The 14,746-nt window shown below is 52.2% G+C and overlaps 1 protein-coding gene across 4 annotated transcripts; it reads left to right on the top strand.

Annotated features, from left to right (window-relative positions):
- Nucleotide 1: 1 nt before the first annotated feature.
- Nucleotides 2-13,554, top strand: IKBKG (inhibitor of nuclear factor kappa B kinase regulatory subunit gamma). 4 transcript variants are annotated; one of them, XM_036304367.1, is made up of 10 exons: nucleotides 2-139; nucleotides 2,049-2,300; nucleotides 3,736-3,947; nucleotides 5,691-5,809; nucleotides 8,367-8,519; nucleotides 9,581-9,677; nucleotides 11,885-12,028; nucleotides 12,307-12,449; nucleotides 12,642-12,694; nucleotides 12,949-13,554. In XM_036304367.1, the coding sequence occupies exons 2-10, from the start codon at nucleotides 2,114-2,116 to the stop codon at nucleotides 13,083-13,085; spliced, it is 1,245 nt and encodes a 414-aa protein (XP_036160260.1). In that variant the 5' UTR covers nucleotides 2-139; nucleotides 2,049-2,113; the 3' UTR covers nucleotides 13,086-13,554. The 4 variants fall into 4 exon arrangements, with proteins under 4 accessions (XP_036160260.1, XP_036160261.1, XP_036160259.1 ...); XM_036304368.1 differs by having other exon boundaries at nucleotides 5,694-5,809; nucleotides 12,949-13,085; XM_036304366.1 differs by having other exon boundaries at nucleotides 9-442; nucleotides 12,949-13,085.
- The last annotated feature ends 1,192 nt before the right edge of the window (nucleotides 13,555-14,746 follow it).

The following is a 14,746-nucleotide window of genomic DNA, read 5'->3' as shown; positions in this document are numbered from 1 at the left end:
AAGCCGGAAGTGGGGATTTCAGCGGCCGGAGAGGGGAAGAGCTACCGCGGAATGGGGACTTGCTTGGAGTGACGGGCTCGAGGGGCGCTCGCGACCCGCTGCTCCCGCCCTTCTCACGTCGGATCGATTCTGCTGACAGGTGTGGCCCTCTTCCCCGAAGACAGGAAGACAGGGTACCATCGGTGGGCGTTCCGCCGCCTCCTAGATTCCCCCGGACGTCCAGGCTTCCTACTCCTGTTGGGCCCCGGTCCGTTTCTGCCGCCCGCTCCTAGGGCACTGGCCCAGGCGGGGCCGATGCTGGACCCAGATTACTTTGGCGGCGAGCTTGACTGTTCCGCTTGTCCCTCCTCCGCGGCCGCGGAGTTTGACCACGCCCCTAGTTCGTGGATGACTCTTCTAGTTCGGAGACATTTTCTGTTCATCAAACTTGACTGCATTTGAGGTTGTTAAATTCTTTAATAAGGTCCCAATACAGTTTGGCAGCTATCTTACCTCCATGTGCTTCCGTTTGCTCACTTTGCAAAACGATTAATGTCTACCCCACCTCATAGCATGTGAGCGTGTGTGTGTGTGTGTGTGTGTGTGTGTGTGTGTGTGAGAGAGAGACTCGAGAATGAATGGGCCATCCTGGCATGTTTTAAAAACAGCAAAGAGGCCACTATAGCTGGAGCGGAGTAAGGCCCTTGGAGAGGAAGTAATGGGCAATCAGATGGTACAGGATCTTTAGGCTCTAGTAGGAATTTTGGCTTTTACACGGAGGGCAATGAGGAGCCATATTAGGCGTCTGATTAGAGCAGGGACGTGATTGGAATTACTCTTTTAAGCTGATTTTTCTGGCTGACTGTAGGGAGCAAGGTTAGGAACAGGGTGGCCTGTTAGGAGGCTATTGCAGTAATCCAAGGGAGAGACATGGTACTTTGAGCATTTTATTATGAAAATTTAAAAGATGTACAAAAGTAGGAAGAATAGTATAGTAAACCCATGTACCCACATCCCAGCTTGAACAATTATCAACTCATGGCTAATTTTGTTTAATTTATACCCCGTACAATCCTGTCTCATTATTATTATTTATCAAGAACAGCTTTATTGAGATGTAATTCACATACCACAGAATTCACCCCATTTAAAGTGTACAGTTCACTGGTTTTTAGGATATTCAGAGTTGTACAATCATCACTAGTGATTCCAAAACATTTTCATCACTTCAAAAAGAAGCCCTGTGCCCTTTAGCTATCACCTCCATCACTCCATCTCCGGTCCCTCTAAACATCCACTAAGCTCTCTTTTTTTTTTTTTTAACTTTTGTTTTTTAGTTATTTCAGAGAGAGGAAGGGAGAGCAGGAATCATTGATTGGCTGCCTCCTGCACGCTTCCTATTGGGGATCAAGGCCACAATCTGGGCATGTGCCTTGACTGGGAATCACACAGTGACCTCCTGGTTCATAGGTCAACGTTCAACCACTGAGCCACACCGACAGGGCAGCTTTCTGTCTATATATTTGCTTATTCTGTACATTTCATATAAACAGAATCATACAATATGTGGTCTTTTGTTTCTTTTTTTATTTTTTGTTAATCCTCACCTGAGGATATTTTTCCATTGATTTTTAGACAGAATGGAAGGGAGGGGGAGAGCTAGAGAGAGAAACATCAATGTGAGAGAGACACATCAATTGGTGATTGGTTGCCTCTAGTAGGCCAGGCTGGAAATAGAACCTGCAACCAAGGTATGTGCTCTTGACCAGAAATCCTTCAGTGTGTGGGCTGGCGCTCTAACCACTGAGCTTACCGGCCAGGGCATGAAATTCTTCATTTCAGCTTACAGCCCAGAGACAGGTGCTAGACAAGAGTTTCTAATCAGTGCTGAACCATGGCTTTTCCAAGTCCCACATATGGGCCTGCACCTCCCTTTGGAATGGGAGTATGGGTCACCTCTTAGACCAAAAAATCCATTTTCACATCCTGTTACACTTGACAGAATGCTTGGCATTCTGCTTATAGGGATGGCCCCAGAGCTGCTGACATCTGCGCTCCTTGTCCTGCAGGGGAATCTGCACAGGTCCCGTGTGACGCTCCTGCTGTCTTTCTCTTCCAAACCTTGACTTGTTGAATGAGCAGGCCCCCCGGGAAGAGTCTGCTGTGTGAGATGGTGCAGCCCAGCGGTGGCCCGGCTGGGGACCAGGACATGATGGGTGAAGAGTCTTCTCTGGGGAAGCCGGCCATGCTCCACCTGCCTTCGGAGCAGGGTGCTCCTGAGACCTTCCAGCGCTGCCTGGAGGAGAATCAAGAGCTCCGAGGTGAGGAGGACAGTGGGCGTGGAGTAAAAATCAGGGGACCCAGGCCTGCTGGGGGAAGGCTTATTCTGCTCACCTGTGCCTCTGTGTCTGCTGAGTCTAGGCCAGTGGTTCTCAACCTTCCTAATGCCGCGACCCTTTAATACAGTTCCTCATGTTGTGGTGACCCCCAATTTCATTGTTACAAATTGAACATAATTAAAGCATAGGGATTAATCACAAAAGCAATATGTAATGATATATGTGTTTTCCGATGGTCTTAGGCGACCCCTGTGAAAGGGTCGTTCGACCCCCAAAGGGGTCGCGACCCACAGGTTGAGAACCGCTGGTCTAGGCGGACGTCTGAGAGCCAGCTAGCAATTCAAGCTCAGTCACCCTCCCTCAGTGTTTCAGGTGGGGTTCCCTGGAAGCATACTGTGAGACAGAGATGAATGTGCAGGAAGTTTCTTTTTTAAAAAAATTGATTTCAGAAGGGAAGGGGGAGAGAGACAGAAACGTCAATGATGAGAGAGAAGCATTGATCAGCTGCCTCCTGCATGCCCCCCACTGGGGATCGAGCCCACAATCCAGGCATGTGCCCTGACCAGTAATCGAACCATGATCTCCTGATCCATAGGTAGATGCTCAACCACTGAGCCACACCGGCTGGGTAGGAAGTTTATTTAGAGTGCTCTGAGGACCAGAAGAGGAAGAGAAGGGAAGGGAAGGACAGGGAAAAGGCAGGGGTGGGCAGAAGGAGAAGCTGGGCTGCAGTGCAGGCCAAGCTCTGGAGCTGGAATGACCCTTCTGAGTTGTCCCAAGGTGGGCCAATGTGGCCAGGTGTTTATACTTCCATACTGATTAGTCATTAAGCGCTGGCTATCCTGGGAAGGGGGCATGGCCTTTTGTGGGAAGGGGCGTGGCCTTCCCTGGGAAGGGCCTATGGGCTGCTTTGGGAAAGAAAGGGAGGAGTCTTGGGCTCCTGACCTCCGGCCAGGTGTCTCTGTGAAGAGCCCTCAGCTGAAGGCTGTCCTCCAGCTGCCTCCTCCCCACATGTGGATGGGGGTTGAGTTTTTTCCTGGCCACCCCATCCCTGTCTCCACCACAGCCCCCACTCTCACCCCCCACATCCTCACCTGAATCGGGGGCAGTTTCTCCAGGTCCCAGTGGCCATTGTACTGTGCCCCTCAGGCACCATGGCTGTCCCTGGGTGTGGTGCATCCTCCCTCCTCTGTGTGACAAGGCCTCACCCCTTGATCATACCTCCGGGGCTCCAAATCTGCTCCTTTGGTACTTAGGTGTAGCCCCAGGTGCCCAGGTGGCATCTCTAGCTTCTCATTCAATGAGACTCTGTGTGAGAGGCGGCTCGGTGTTATGGGGAATGCACTGTGCCAGGCCAGGGGGCTGGCAGGCTGGCTGCCAGGGCTTACCTCCCCTCGGCTGTTTCTTCTGCTGCCAGATGCCATCCGGCAGAGCAACCAGATGCTGCGGGAGTGCTGCGAGGAGCTGCAGCGTTTCCAGGGCAGCCAGAGGGAGGAGAAGGAGTTCCTCATGCAGAAGTTCCAGGAGGCCAGGAAACTGGTGGAGAGACTGAACCTGGAGAAGCTGGACCTGAAGAGGCAGAGGGAGCAGGCCCTACAGGAGGTGGAGCACCTGAAGAGATGCCAGCAGGTAGCGCAGGGGGCAGGCAGGCCTTCTCCCAGGAGCGGCCAAGCTAGGGGCTCTGGCCACCTGTGCGACCAGCCTCGTGCTTTCTGCAAACACAGGGATGTCAGTGTTTCCAGAGGGGTCCCCCAGAGCACCCTCAGGAGTGGCGGCTACTATGGAGGGGTTACTGCACAGGGGTCAGTGATGGGGAGGACTGAGTCTCAACCCTGGGCTAGAGCAGCTTGAGGTTACGGGGATCTGGTCCGGACTGTTTGATGAGGGAGATCAGGCAATTGCGAGTTTCGACATCTTTTGTTTAGAAACCTATTTTATTTTATTTTAATATATTTTATTGATTTTTTTCAGAGAGGAAGGGAGAGAGATAGTTAGAAACATCAATGAGAGAGAAACATCAATCAGCCGCCTCCTGGACACCTCCTACTGGGGATGTGCCCACAACCCAGGTACATGCCCTTGACCGGATTCGAACCCGGGACCTTTCAGTCCACAGGCCGACGCTCTATCCACTGAGCCAAACCGGTTTCGGCATAGAAACCTATTTTAAAAATTAATTTCACAGAGGAAGAGAGAGAGAGAGAGAGAGATAGAAATACCAATGATGAGGGAGAATCACCGAATGGCTGCCTCCTGCACGCCCCCTACCAGGGACTGAGCCCACAGCCCAGGCATGTGCCCTGACTGGGAATGGAACCGTGAGCTCCTGGTTCCTAGGCCGACACTCAACCACTGAGCCACTCCGGCTAAGCAACTCTTTTTTTTTTTTAATCCTCACCCGAGGATATTTTTTCATTGATTTTGAGAGAGAGTGGAAGAGAGAGGGAAAGACAGAAATATCAATGTGAGAGAAACACATCGATTGGTTGCCTCCTGCATGAGCCCCGACCAGGGCTCGGGATGGGGAGGAGCCTGCAACCAGGTATGTGCCCTTGGCCGGAATGGAACCCGGGACCCTTTGGGCTGCAGGCTGATGTTCTATCCACTGAGCCAAACCGGCAAGGGCTCTTTTTTTTTTTTTTTACTATTTAGCCTGAAAACTTGATCTACATATTTTTTTTCTTTTTAAAAATATTTTTATTGATTTCAGAGAGGGAGGGAGAGATAGAAACATCCATGACGAGAGAGAATAATTGATCGGCTGTCTCCTGCCCGCCCCACACTGGGGATTGAGCCTGCAACCCAGGCATGTGCCCTGACTGGGAATTGAACCGTGACCTCCTGGTTCATAGGTCGATGCTCACCTTCTGAGCCAAACCGGCTGGGCTAGACAACTTTTGAATTTGTGGCTGGCAGAGGTCTTCTGGGAATAGTGTCATTAACACCTTACCTTCTAGTGGCCCCGGGCCTGTGGAATAGAGCGTGTACTTTTGTCACTGTCTTTGTGTCTCGCCTCCCTTGGCATCTAGTCTCAGAGAGGCTGAGAGATTCCTGCAGGGCTCAGTCCTCACAGCCTGGTCGTCAGTGTTAGGAGACTTGAGGCCGCTCTGTGCTGGGTCTCATCATACCCCATCCGCAGAGATGAGGAGGGGCTCATGGGACTCGACCCCTCTCCATTGCATCAGTTGCCTGGCTGGGGTTTGGCAACTTCTGAAGGCGAGAGGTGAGATGAGTAGGGGTGCCAAAGGCGGGAGAGAAGCCCTCAGGGTGACGCATCTTAGCACTTGCAGGCTGCCCCAGGGTTTGGGGCCACCAAGGGTGGGCAGCTGGTGAGAAAGCATTGCTGACAGGAAGTGGCTCTTTTTCATGTAGCAGATGGCTGAGGACAAGGCCTCGGTGAAAGCCCAGGTGACGTCCTTGCTGGGGGAGCTCCAGGAGAGCCAGAGTCGCTTGGAGGCTGCCACCAAGGATCGGCAGGCTTTGGAAGCCAGGTGAGTGGCGAGGGCACGCCCACCTGGAGGCCTCTGTCAGGGTACCTGAGAAGACTGAGGCCATTTAGGTGTCTCTGTGGGTTCCTCTGTGAGGGGGAACTGGAGGACTGTGAGTCAGCACAGGGGCATGGAGACAGGTGCTTAGCTGAGCTGTGCCCTGACCAGGAATCGAACCGTGACCTCCTGGTTCATAGGTCGATGCTCAACCACCGAGCCACGTTGGCTGGGTATCAGCACCTAACTTTTATCTGATAACAGATGGAAATGTGTGTTACATATACCTATACCTATACCTATACCTATACCTATACCTATACCTATACCTATACCTATACATGCACATGTATATATACACTGAGTGGCCAGATTATTATGATCACCTGACATTTGTAGGCAAATTAGCTATTTCATGCTGAAGTTGCTAGAGGGCTAGACCATTATAAACGTCTGAATAGCACAACATACCTAGGTATCGTTGCTGATCAAGTTCATCCTATCATGTTGATGGCGTATCCCAATGGAGATGGCTTCTTCCAACAAGACAATGCGCCATGCCACGGTGCTCGCATTGTGCAGGAGTGGTTTCAAGAACATGAGGGAGACTTTACCTTGCTTAGGTGGCCCCCACAATCACCAGATCTCAATCCAATTGAGCATTTGTGGGACGAAGTTAAAAGCCATCAGGCAGCTGGTTCCACAACCATCAAATCTCACAGAACTGGACAGTGCTATTCATCAGGCATGGTGTCAGATTCCTCGCATCACCTTTCAACATCTCGTGGAGTCAATGCCAAGAAGAATCGCCGCAGTATTGAAGGCAAAAGGTGGCCCAATGAAGTACTGATGGGGTGGTCATAATAATCTGGCCACTCAGTGTATATGTATATGTATATGTATATGTATATGTATATGTATATGTATATGTATATGTATATGTAAATGTATATCTGTACTAATATATATATATTAATATATATATATATATATATATATATATATATATATTTGGACAGGTGTGGGAAAAAAACCCCAGTAACCTGCCCCCACCCAGAAACACTCACTGTTGCCCTCATAGTGGGGCCTATGGAAGGCCTCAGGACGGCAGGGTGACATGCCGGAACCTGGAACTGCAGATTTAGGGGGATATGAGTGTGGAGATGGGCGGTCAGGGGCTATGGGGTAATATGGGGCCTGAATCGGAAGACTGGAGGCTTTGGGGGGACCCAGGGGAGAAGAGACGAGCTGCTACAGCAGGAGTACAGAGGGAAAGAGGAATTTCCTGCCCAGGCTACTGCTGCCCCCCCAGGCAGGCCAGTGGGAGGCTCTCCTCACAGGGGTGGATGTTTGGATCTCCAAATGAGCCACTGAGGTGGGCCAGTCACTTCCTTGCCACTTCTAGAATAGTCACTGGGAGGGAAAGAGTTGCCTGAGCACACTGACCCTGCCTCCCCCTCCAGTTGCCCCACCCGTTTTTTTCTTTTCAAAAAAATATTTTTATTGATTTCAGAGAGGAAGGGAGAAGGAGAGAGAGAGAGAAACATCAATGATGAGAGAGAATCATTGATTGCCTGCACATGCAGTCACTGGGGATGGAGCCTGCTACCCCGGGCATGTGCCCTGACTGGGAATCGAACCGTGACCATAGGTCAATGCGCAACCATTGAGCCACGCTGGCCGGACAACCCCCAACCTATTTCTTACCTTGCTCCCCCCCCCACCTTCTAGAAAGGCTTATTTTTTCTGGCTGCCTCCACTTCCTCTCCTCCCAATCTCTCCTGGCCCCTCCATGGAGACTGCTCTGGCTGGGCCCCCATCCCCCTCCTGTTGGCCCCTAAGGGGTGGTTCCTGAGAGCTTCTCTCTCCTGGCCGCAGCAGCATCCTCTTCTGGGATCACTCTTTCACCTTTGAAGGGGCTTCTATAATGGATGGCATCAGCCTGAACCTGAGCCCCAGGTCTCCTTGGCACCTGCACTTGGTTGTTGGCTGGGTCCCTACATTGACACAAACACGTTGTCCCTAACCTGGTGCCCTGCAGTTGTCGCTGTCTCCAGTGACAGTGCCTCCTCCTTTCTTCTTTTTTGTTTTTGTTAATCCTCACCCCAGGATATTTTCCCATTGATTTTTAGAGGGCGTGGAAGGGAGGGGAGAGACAGAGAGAGAAACATCGATGTGAGAGAGAGACATCAATTGGTTGCCTCCTGCATGTTCCCTGACTGAGGCTGGGGATCGAGCCTGCTACTGAGTTAGGTGCCCTTAACTGGAATCGAACCTGGGACCCTTCAGTACAAGGACTGATGTTCTATCCACTGAGCCAAACCGGCTAGGGCAACCTCCCTCTTTCTCACACTGTGTTGGCTGTGCATTGACAAGATGTTCTGAACCAAGACTCCTCTCCATGCTCCCAGGGCCCGTCTTCTCTCCTCAGACTGCATAGCTTCTAGTGCTCTCTGGCTCCCACCTGCCTTTCGCTGGCAGTCCTTCTCAGCACAGCAGGGCTCCTGTGAGCACCCTCACTCCTGCTGGGGCCCCACTGTGACCTCCCTGTTCCCCCATGCAGGGCCCGGGCAGCCAGTGAGCAGGCCCGGCAGCTGGAGAGCGAGCGGGAGGCACTGCAGCAGCAGCACAGCGTGCAGGTGGACCAGTTGCGCATGCAGAACCAGAGCATGGAGGCTGCTCTGCGCAAGGAGCGCCAGGTTGCCTCGGAGGAGAAGTGAGTGGTGCCTGACATGAGAGGGATGGAGACCGGAGGGATGTCGGAGGGATGTCGGTGGCTTTCTACCTGTGGGAGAGCCCTTCTAGGGACTGCCTGTGGCTGAGGGCCGGATTCAGTTCCTTAACCATTATCACATCCAAGTGATTCATACTTTAAATGACAACATTCTCCAGGCCATATTCAGACTCTACTGTTTGGCCCACGTGTTAACGGCATCTGGTCCAGGATCCTTCATTCCTTTTGTTGGTATACCTTTGACTAGTCCTGCCTTTCTGTTTTTCATGAAGTTGACTTTTTTTGTTGTTAATCGCCATGTACGGATATTTTCCCCATTGATTCTTTCTTTCTTTATTCTTTAAACGTTTTTATTGATTTTTAATATTTCTAGGGAGAGGGATAGAGAGATGGAAACATTGATGAGAGAGAAACGTCATCAATTGGCTGTCTCCTGCATGCCCCTCACAGGGGATTGAGCCCACAACCCAGTCATGTGCCCTGACCAGGAATTGAACTGGTGACCTCTTGGCTCCTGGGTCAATGCTCAACCGCTGAGCTACACCAGGCTGGGCTTCTCATTGATTTTTAGAGAGAGTGGAAGGGAGGGGGAGAGACAGAGAGAGAGAAACATTGATGTGAGAGAGACACATCCATTGGTTGCCTCCCACACATGCCCCAACCAGGGTCAGGGTTCGAGCCTGCAACCGAGGTACATGCTCTTGACCAGAATCAAACCCAGGACCCTTCAGTCCACAGGCTGACACTCTATCCACTGAGCCTTACTGGCTAGGGTATGAAGTTGACTTTTTTAAAGAGTGCAGACAGTTCCATTTTATTATAAACATTTCTTTTCATACTTCAAAATATGCTAGTTATGAGGAAAATAATATTAACTATTTAGCCAAGCGTGCCTCGGAACTGATGGCCTCTAAGGCACGTATGTGTCCTGGGAGCCCCATTCGGGTTTGTGGGAGGATAAAAGAGGGCGGAGTTGGAAGCAGGAAAAGCTGTGGCTGGTCCAGGACAAGGTGGTTCCTCCAGCGAAAGCTCCTTTTTCTTAGGCGGAAGCTGGCGCAGCTCCAGGCAGCCTATCACCAGCTCTTCCAAGATTATGACAACCGCATGAAGAGCAGCCTAGCGAGCAATGAGCGAAACCGAGTGAGTATGGCGGGCACACCCCAGGAACTGCCTAGGACTGAGCTGACCCGTCTCCTCTCCCATGGGGCCTGCTCTCCCAAATGCGAGGGAGGGATACTCGACTTATCTTAGAATTTTGTCAGGGCTGCAGTGTGATGGCTCAGGGTAGACTACAGGGAGATGGGGACACTTGGGCTGGGTCCTCCTGCTAGCCGTCACCAGTTTGGCTCCTGGCTCAGATTTCTCTGGGAATGTTTCCATCCCAGTGTTGAAGTCAGAGGAGAGCCCTTTTCTAGTTTGTCCTTATGAGACCTCTACTGGGTTCAGTTTTTGTTTTTTTAAAAAATATTTTTATTGATTTCAGAGAGGATAGGAGAGGGAGGGAGAGAGAAACATCAGTGATGAGAGAGAATCATCGATCGGCTGCCTCCTGCACACCCAACACCGGGATGGAGCCCACAACCCTGGGCATGTGCCCTGACCAGGAATTGAACCATGACCTCCTGGTTCATAGGTCAACGCTCAACTACTGGGCCATGCCGACTGGGCTGAGTACAGTTTTTAGTGATCACATTTTAAGGATTCTGGGAAGGGAGTGTTGGCCTGGGTGGGAGCTTGTGCCAGATGACCTCAGAGGTCCTCTTCAAACACGAATATTCGCAGAAGAGACTTATAAGGGTAAAGCCTGGTCAAACACGAATATACGCAGAAGAGACTTATAAGGGTAAAGTCTGAAACCAGTTACACAGGAAGAGTTAGTTGCCAAACTGTGGCTCTTAGATCTCCAGAGGGATGGTTGGGTGGTGTGTGTGCATGCATGTGGGCTTGTGTCTGTGTATCTGTGTATGTGTCTATCTGTATGTGTCTGTATGTTGCTTGTGTGCCCGTGTATTTGTGCTATGACTGAGTGCATCTGTGTATGTGTGTGTGTCTGAGTGCAAGTGTCTGTGTGTGTGTATGTGTGTGTCTGCGAGTGTCTGTGTGTGAGTGTGTGTATGTGTGTGTCTGAGTGGGAGTGTCTGTGAATGTGTATGTGTGTGTCTGAGTGGGAGTGTCTGTGTGCGAGTGTGTGTGTATGTGTGTGTCTGAGTGGGAGTGTCTGTGTGCGAGTGTGTGTGTATGTGTGTGTCTGAGTGGGAGTGTCTGTGCGAGTGTGTGTATGTGTGTGTTTGAGTGGGAGTGTCTGTGTGCGAGTGTGTGTGTATGTGTGTGTCTGAGTGCGAGTGTGTGTATATGTGTGTGTCTGAGTGCGAGTGTCTGTGTGTGAGTGTGTGTATGTGTGTGTCTGAGTGCGAGTGTCTGTGTGTGAGTGTGTGGATGTGTGTGTCTGAGTGCGAGTGTGTGTGTATGTGTGTGTCTGAGTGCGAGTGTCTGTGTGTGAGTGTGTGGATGTGTGTGTCTGAGTGCGAGTGTCTGTGAGTGTGTGGATGTGTGTGTCTGAGTGCGAGTGTCTGTGTGTGAGTGTGTGGATGTGTGTGTCTGAGTGCGAGTGTCTGTGTGAGTGTGTGTATATGGGTGTGTCTGAGTGCGAGTGTCTGTGTGTGAGTGTGTGGATGTGTGTGTCTGAGTGCGAGTGTCTGTGTGTGAGTGTGTGTATGTGTGTGTCTGAGTGCGAGTGTCTGTGTGTGAGTGTGTGGATGTGTGTGTCTGAGTGCGAGTGTCTGTGTGTGAGTGTGTGGATGTGTGTGTCTGAGTGCAAGTGTCTGTGAGTGTGTGGATGTGTGTGTCTGAGTGCGAGTGTCTGTGTGTGAGTGTGTGGATGTGTGTGTCTGAATGCGAGTGTCTGTGTGAGTGTGTGTATATGGGTGTCTGGGAGGGACCAGCAGACCTTTGATCAGGTGGCAGAGTGGAAGGACCGATGCGTTTTGGCGTAGTGGGTGCGTGGTGGACTGTTAGTTTGGGAGAACAGCTCAGCGTGGAGCAGGCAGCCTCAGGAGGGAGTGTGGCTCTGGGCCTTTGATGGGTTGGAGGAGGACTGTCCAGCTGGGATTCTGGGAAGGGAGTGTTGGCCTGGGTGGGAGCTTGTGCCAGATGACCTCAGAGGTCCTCTTCAGCCTCCACCTTCCCAAGCCCTGCACACACTGACATCTTGTGGCTGGCGGGCCACCTGGGTCCGATCTTTTGTTCCTCTTAGTTCTTTTCGCCTAAAGTAGCAGCCGGCCTGGGGGTGGCACGACCCCAGGCCTGGGCCAACTCGGGCTTCATCAGCTCCCCTCGCCCATCCCTAGGGAATGCAGCTGGAAGATCTCAAGCAGCAGCTCCAGCAGGCCGAGGAGGCCCTGGTGGCTAAGCAGGAATTGATCGATAAGCTGAAGGAAGAGGCCGAGCAGCACAAGATTGTGATGGAGACCGTTCCGGTGCTCAAGGCCCAGGTGAGGGTCTGTGGCCTACATGCGGGTGAGCAGGCCAGGCCTGCTGGCACTGGCACCTGGCATGTCTCTGGTGTCATTTTGCAGTGGCTTCTCAGAAGCTCTTCGAGCCCCTTGACCTCTTGACTATTCCTTGGCCTCTCAGTGCACCTGGGGACTCTCTCTGTGCCATGGGCCGTGGGAGGGTGGAAGCGGGCTCTGCCTTCGCTCCTGTGCCCGGCACAGTGTCCAAGGAGTGGCTGACAGGTGGTGGGCACATTCCTCTCTCTTGGCTTTGCCAGGCGGATATCTACGAGGCTGATTTCCAGGCTGAGCGGCAGGCCCGGGAGAAGCTGGCCGAGAAGAAGGAGCTGCTGCAGGAGCAGCTGGAGCAGCTGCAGCGGGAGTTCAGCAGGTTGAAGGCCAGCTGCCAGGAGTCGGCCAGGTAGGTCTTGGAGCACGTGGTGCATGCAGAGCAGAGCAGGATGGGGGCTGTGGGGGCTCCAGCTGTGAGCGCAAGAGACTGAGGGTGCCTGGCCCTCTGTCTCTCCTCCTGCCGCCCTGTCCTTCCATCAGCTTTGTACGCCACTCAGAGCTTGGCTTGCATGTATTGATTGCATAGTTTCTCTTCTCAAAGGATTGAAGATATGAGGAAGCGGCATGTAGAGGTCTCCCAGCCCCCTGCCCAAGGTGAGAGCTGCAGGAGGAGGGGCTGGGGAGGGGAGGGTGCTGGCAGCCTGGGGAGCCTGGGCGGTGGGAGCTCGAATGGGCTGCTTCTCATTGGTACACTTCCCCCCCCGCTCCCCCAGAGAGTTGCTAAAGGGAAGGTGCTAGTGGCAGTGACCCTGGTAATTGGATCTGATGGTCCCATCAGGTCTCATTACTTTCTGTCCCCTCCCCCCCTGCAGTTTGTGCTGTAACCAGCGCCTCTTCTCCTTCTGCAGCTCACCAGTCCTTTCACCCCGCGTTCATCCAGAGAAGCCCCCCCGAGGAGCCACCTGACTTCTGTTGCCCCAAGTGCCAGTATCAGGCTCCTGACATGGACACCCTGCAGATCCACGTCATGGAGTGCATTCAGTAGAGCCGCCTGCCGGCGACCAGCCCAGGACAGTGCAATCTCCGCTTCCCTCTCCCGCCTGCCTCGTTCCAGGCGAGGTGACAAAGAGCAGGCTGCTGCTTTGAGCGCCACGAGCTAGCTGCAGGGACTTCCGCTTCAGCTTCCCCGGCTGCTGGTTTGCCTCTTTTAGGGCCCACGGTATCCCAGCCAGTCCTGATGCTCTGCTCTTTTTGTCCGTTCTGTCTGCTTGAACCACTTGCCTCTTGGGCTCCCTATTCCACCTCCATTGGGGAAGTCAGGAATCAAGGTCAAGGCTCTCAGAGAGGACTGCTTCCCAGCCTGAGATGGGAGGGAGCTCTTCCTTCTGGCCCAGCTCCTGCGCATGCACTGCGGGCACAGTCCTGGGCTGTGTGCTCTTCCGCTGGGAGGCTGCACCACGGCATTTGCCTTGTTGCCAGTCTTTTTATTGTCATAAATAATGCCACAGTGAAAATGCATTGGGTCAACCTTGTGTGTCTTTGGGTCAGATTCTTAGAAGCGGCCACACTGAGCATCTGCAAACAGGGTAGGTGGTGCCGGTGCCCCCCAGTGTGGTTTCCTGCTCTCCCCTCGTTCCCCATAGCCTTGCCCTGGTGAGGGGTGTCAACCGGTGGGCTTTTGCCATCATGTAGTTCTCATTAAGAGTGAGCGTGAGCGTCTTTCAGAGCTTCGGGGTCCTTTTCAATTCTGGTGTGAATGGCTTGTTTGTATCTGTTGACCAGTTTGCTCTTGGGTTGTTAGTCTTTTGTTCCTCGCTTTGTAGGAGCGCTTTGGTCATTAGTGGGGTCAGCTCTTCCGTGTGGTGGAAGTTGCAGTGATCTTTTCCCACCGTGACTTGGTACTAGCGTGGTTTGGACTTGAAGTTTGTTATCTTTGTGTAGTGACATTTACCCGTCCTTTCTCCACTGCTTTGGGTTTGGAGTTGTGGCCACCTCATGGTCTGATGGGGTGCGGGGGGGGGGATGCTTCTCCCGAGTACACTTTTTAAAAAATATATATTTTTTTATTGATTTTACGGAGGAAGGGAGAGGGAGAGAGAGAAACATCAATGATGAGAGAGAATCATCGACCAGCTGCCTCCTGCATGCCCCACACTGGAGATTAAGCCTGCAACCCGGGCATGTGCCCTGATCTGGAATCGAACTGTGACCTCTTGGTTCATAGGTTGACGCTCAACCACTGAGCCACATTGGCCAGGCAACCACTGCTCTTTTGAACCTTCCCTTTTGCCTGCTTCCTTCTATAGGGGCCAACTCTGCCTTCTACACCAGAGATTTTGAACCAGGCTGTTTGCACAGAAGAGGGATTCTTCTTTCTTTCTTTCTGGTTTTGCTCTGGTTGAGCTTCCGGAACAAGTGGTGGGATTCTTCCGGTGTGGGAAGTAGCTTGCCTGCCTTCTTAGCTGTGGCCCCTTGGTTCTCATGAGCCTGGCTTTGGGAAGTAGATAGACAGCTAGAAGCACATCCTGCCGGAACCTATGTTCCCTGTTGCTCACACACCTGCTGCTCGATGCTTTAAGAAAAATCCAGATGGCCAGTTAGCACAATAGGAAAGCGTTTCTCTTTCACCAGTAACTAAAACAACACAGACTCCAACTGAACAGAAAGTAATTTCAAAAGTGCAACAAATGATGTCTGCTGCCCTGC

The sequence above is a fragment of the Myotis myotis genome, unplaced genomic scaffold, assembly GCF_014108235.1.
Source record: "Myotis myotis isolate mMyoMyo1 unplaced genomic scaffold, mMyoMyo1.p scaffold_m19_p_4, whole genome shotgun sequence".
NCBI lineage: Eukaryota > Metazoa > Chordata > Mammalia > Chiroptera > Vespertilionidae > Myotis > Myotis myotis.
The sequence above is the reverse complement of the archived record's forward strand: the minus strand, read 5'-3'. Positions and strand labels throughout refer to the sequence as shown.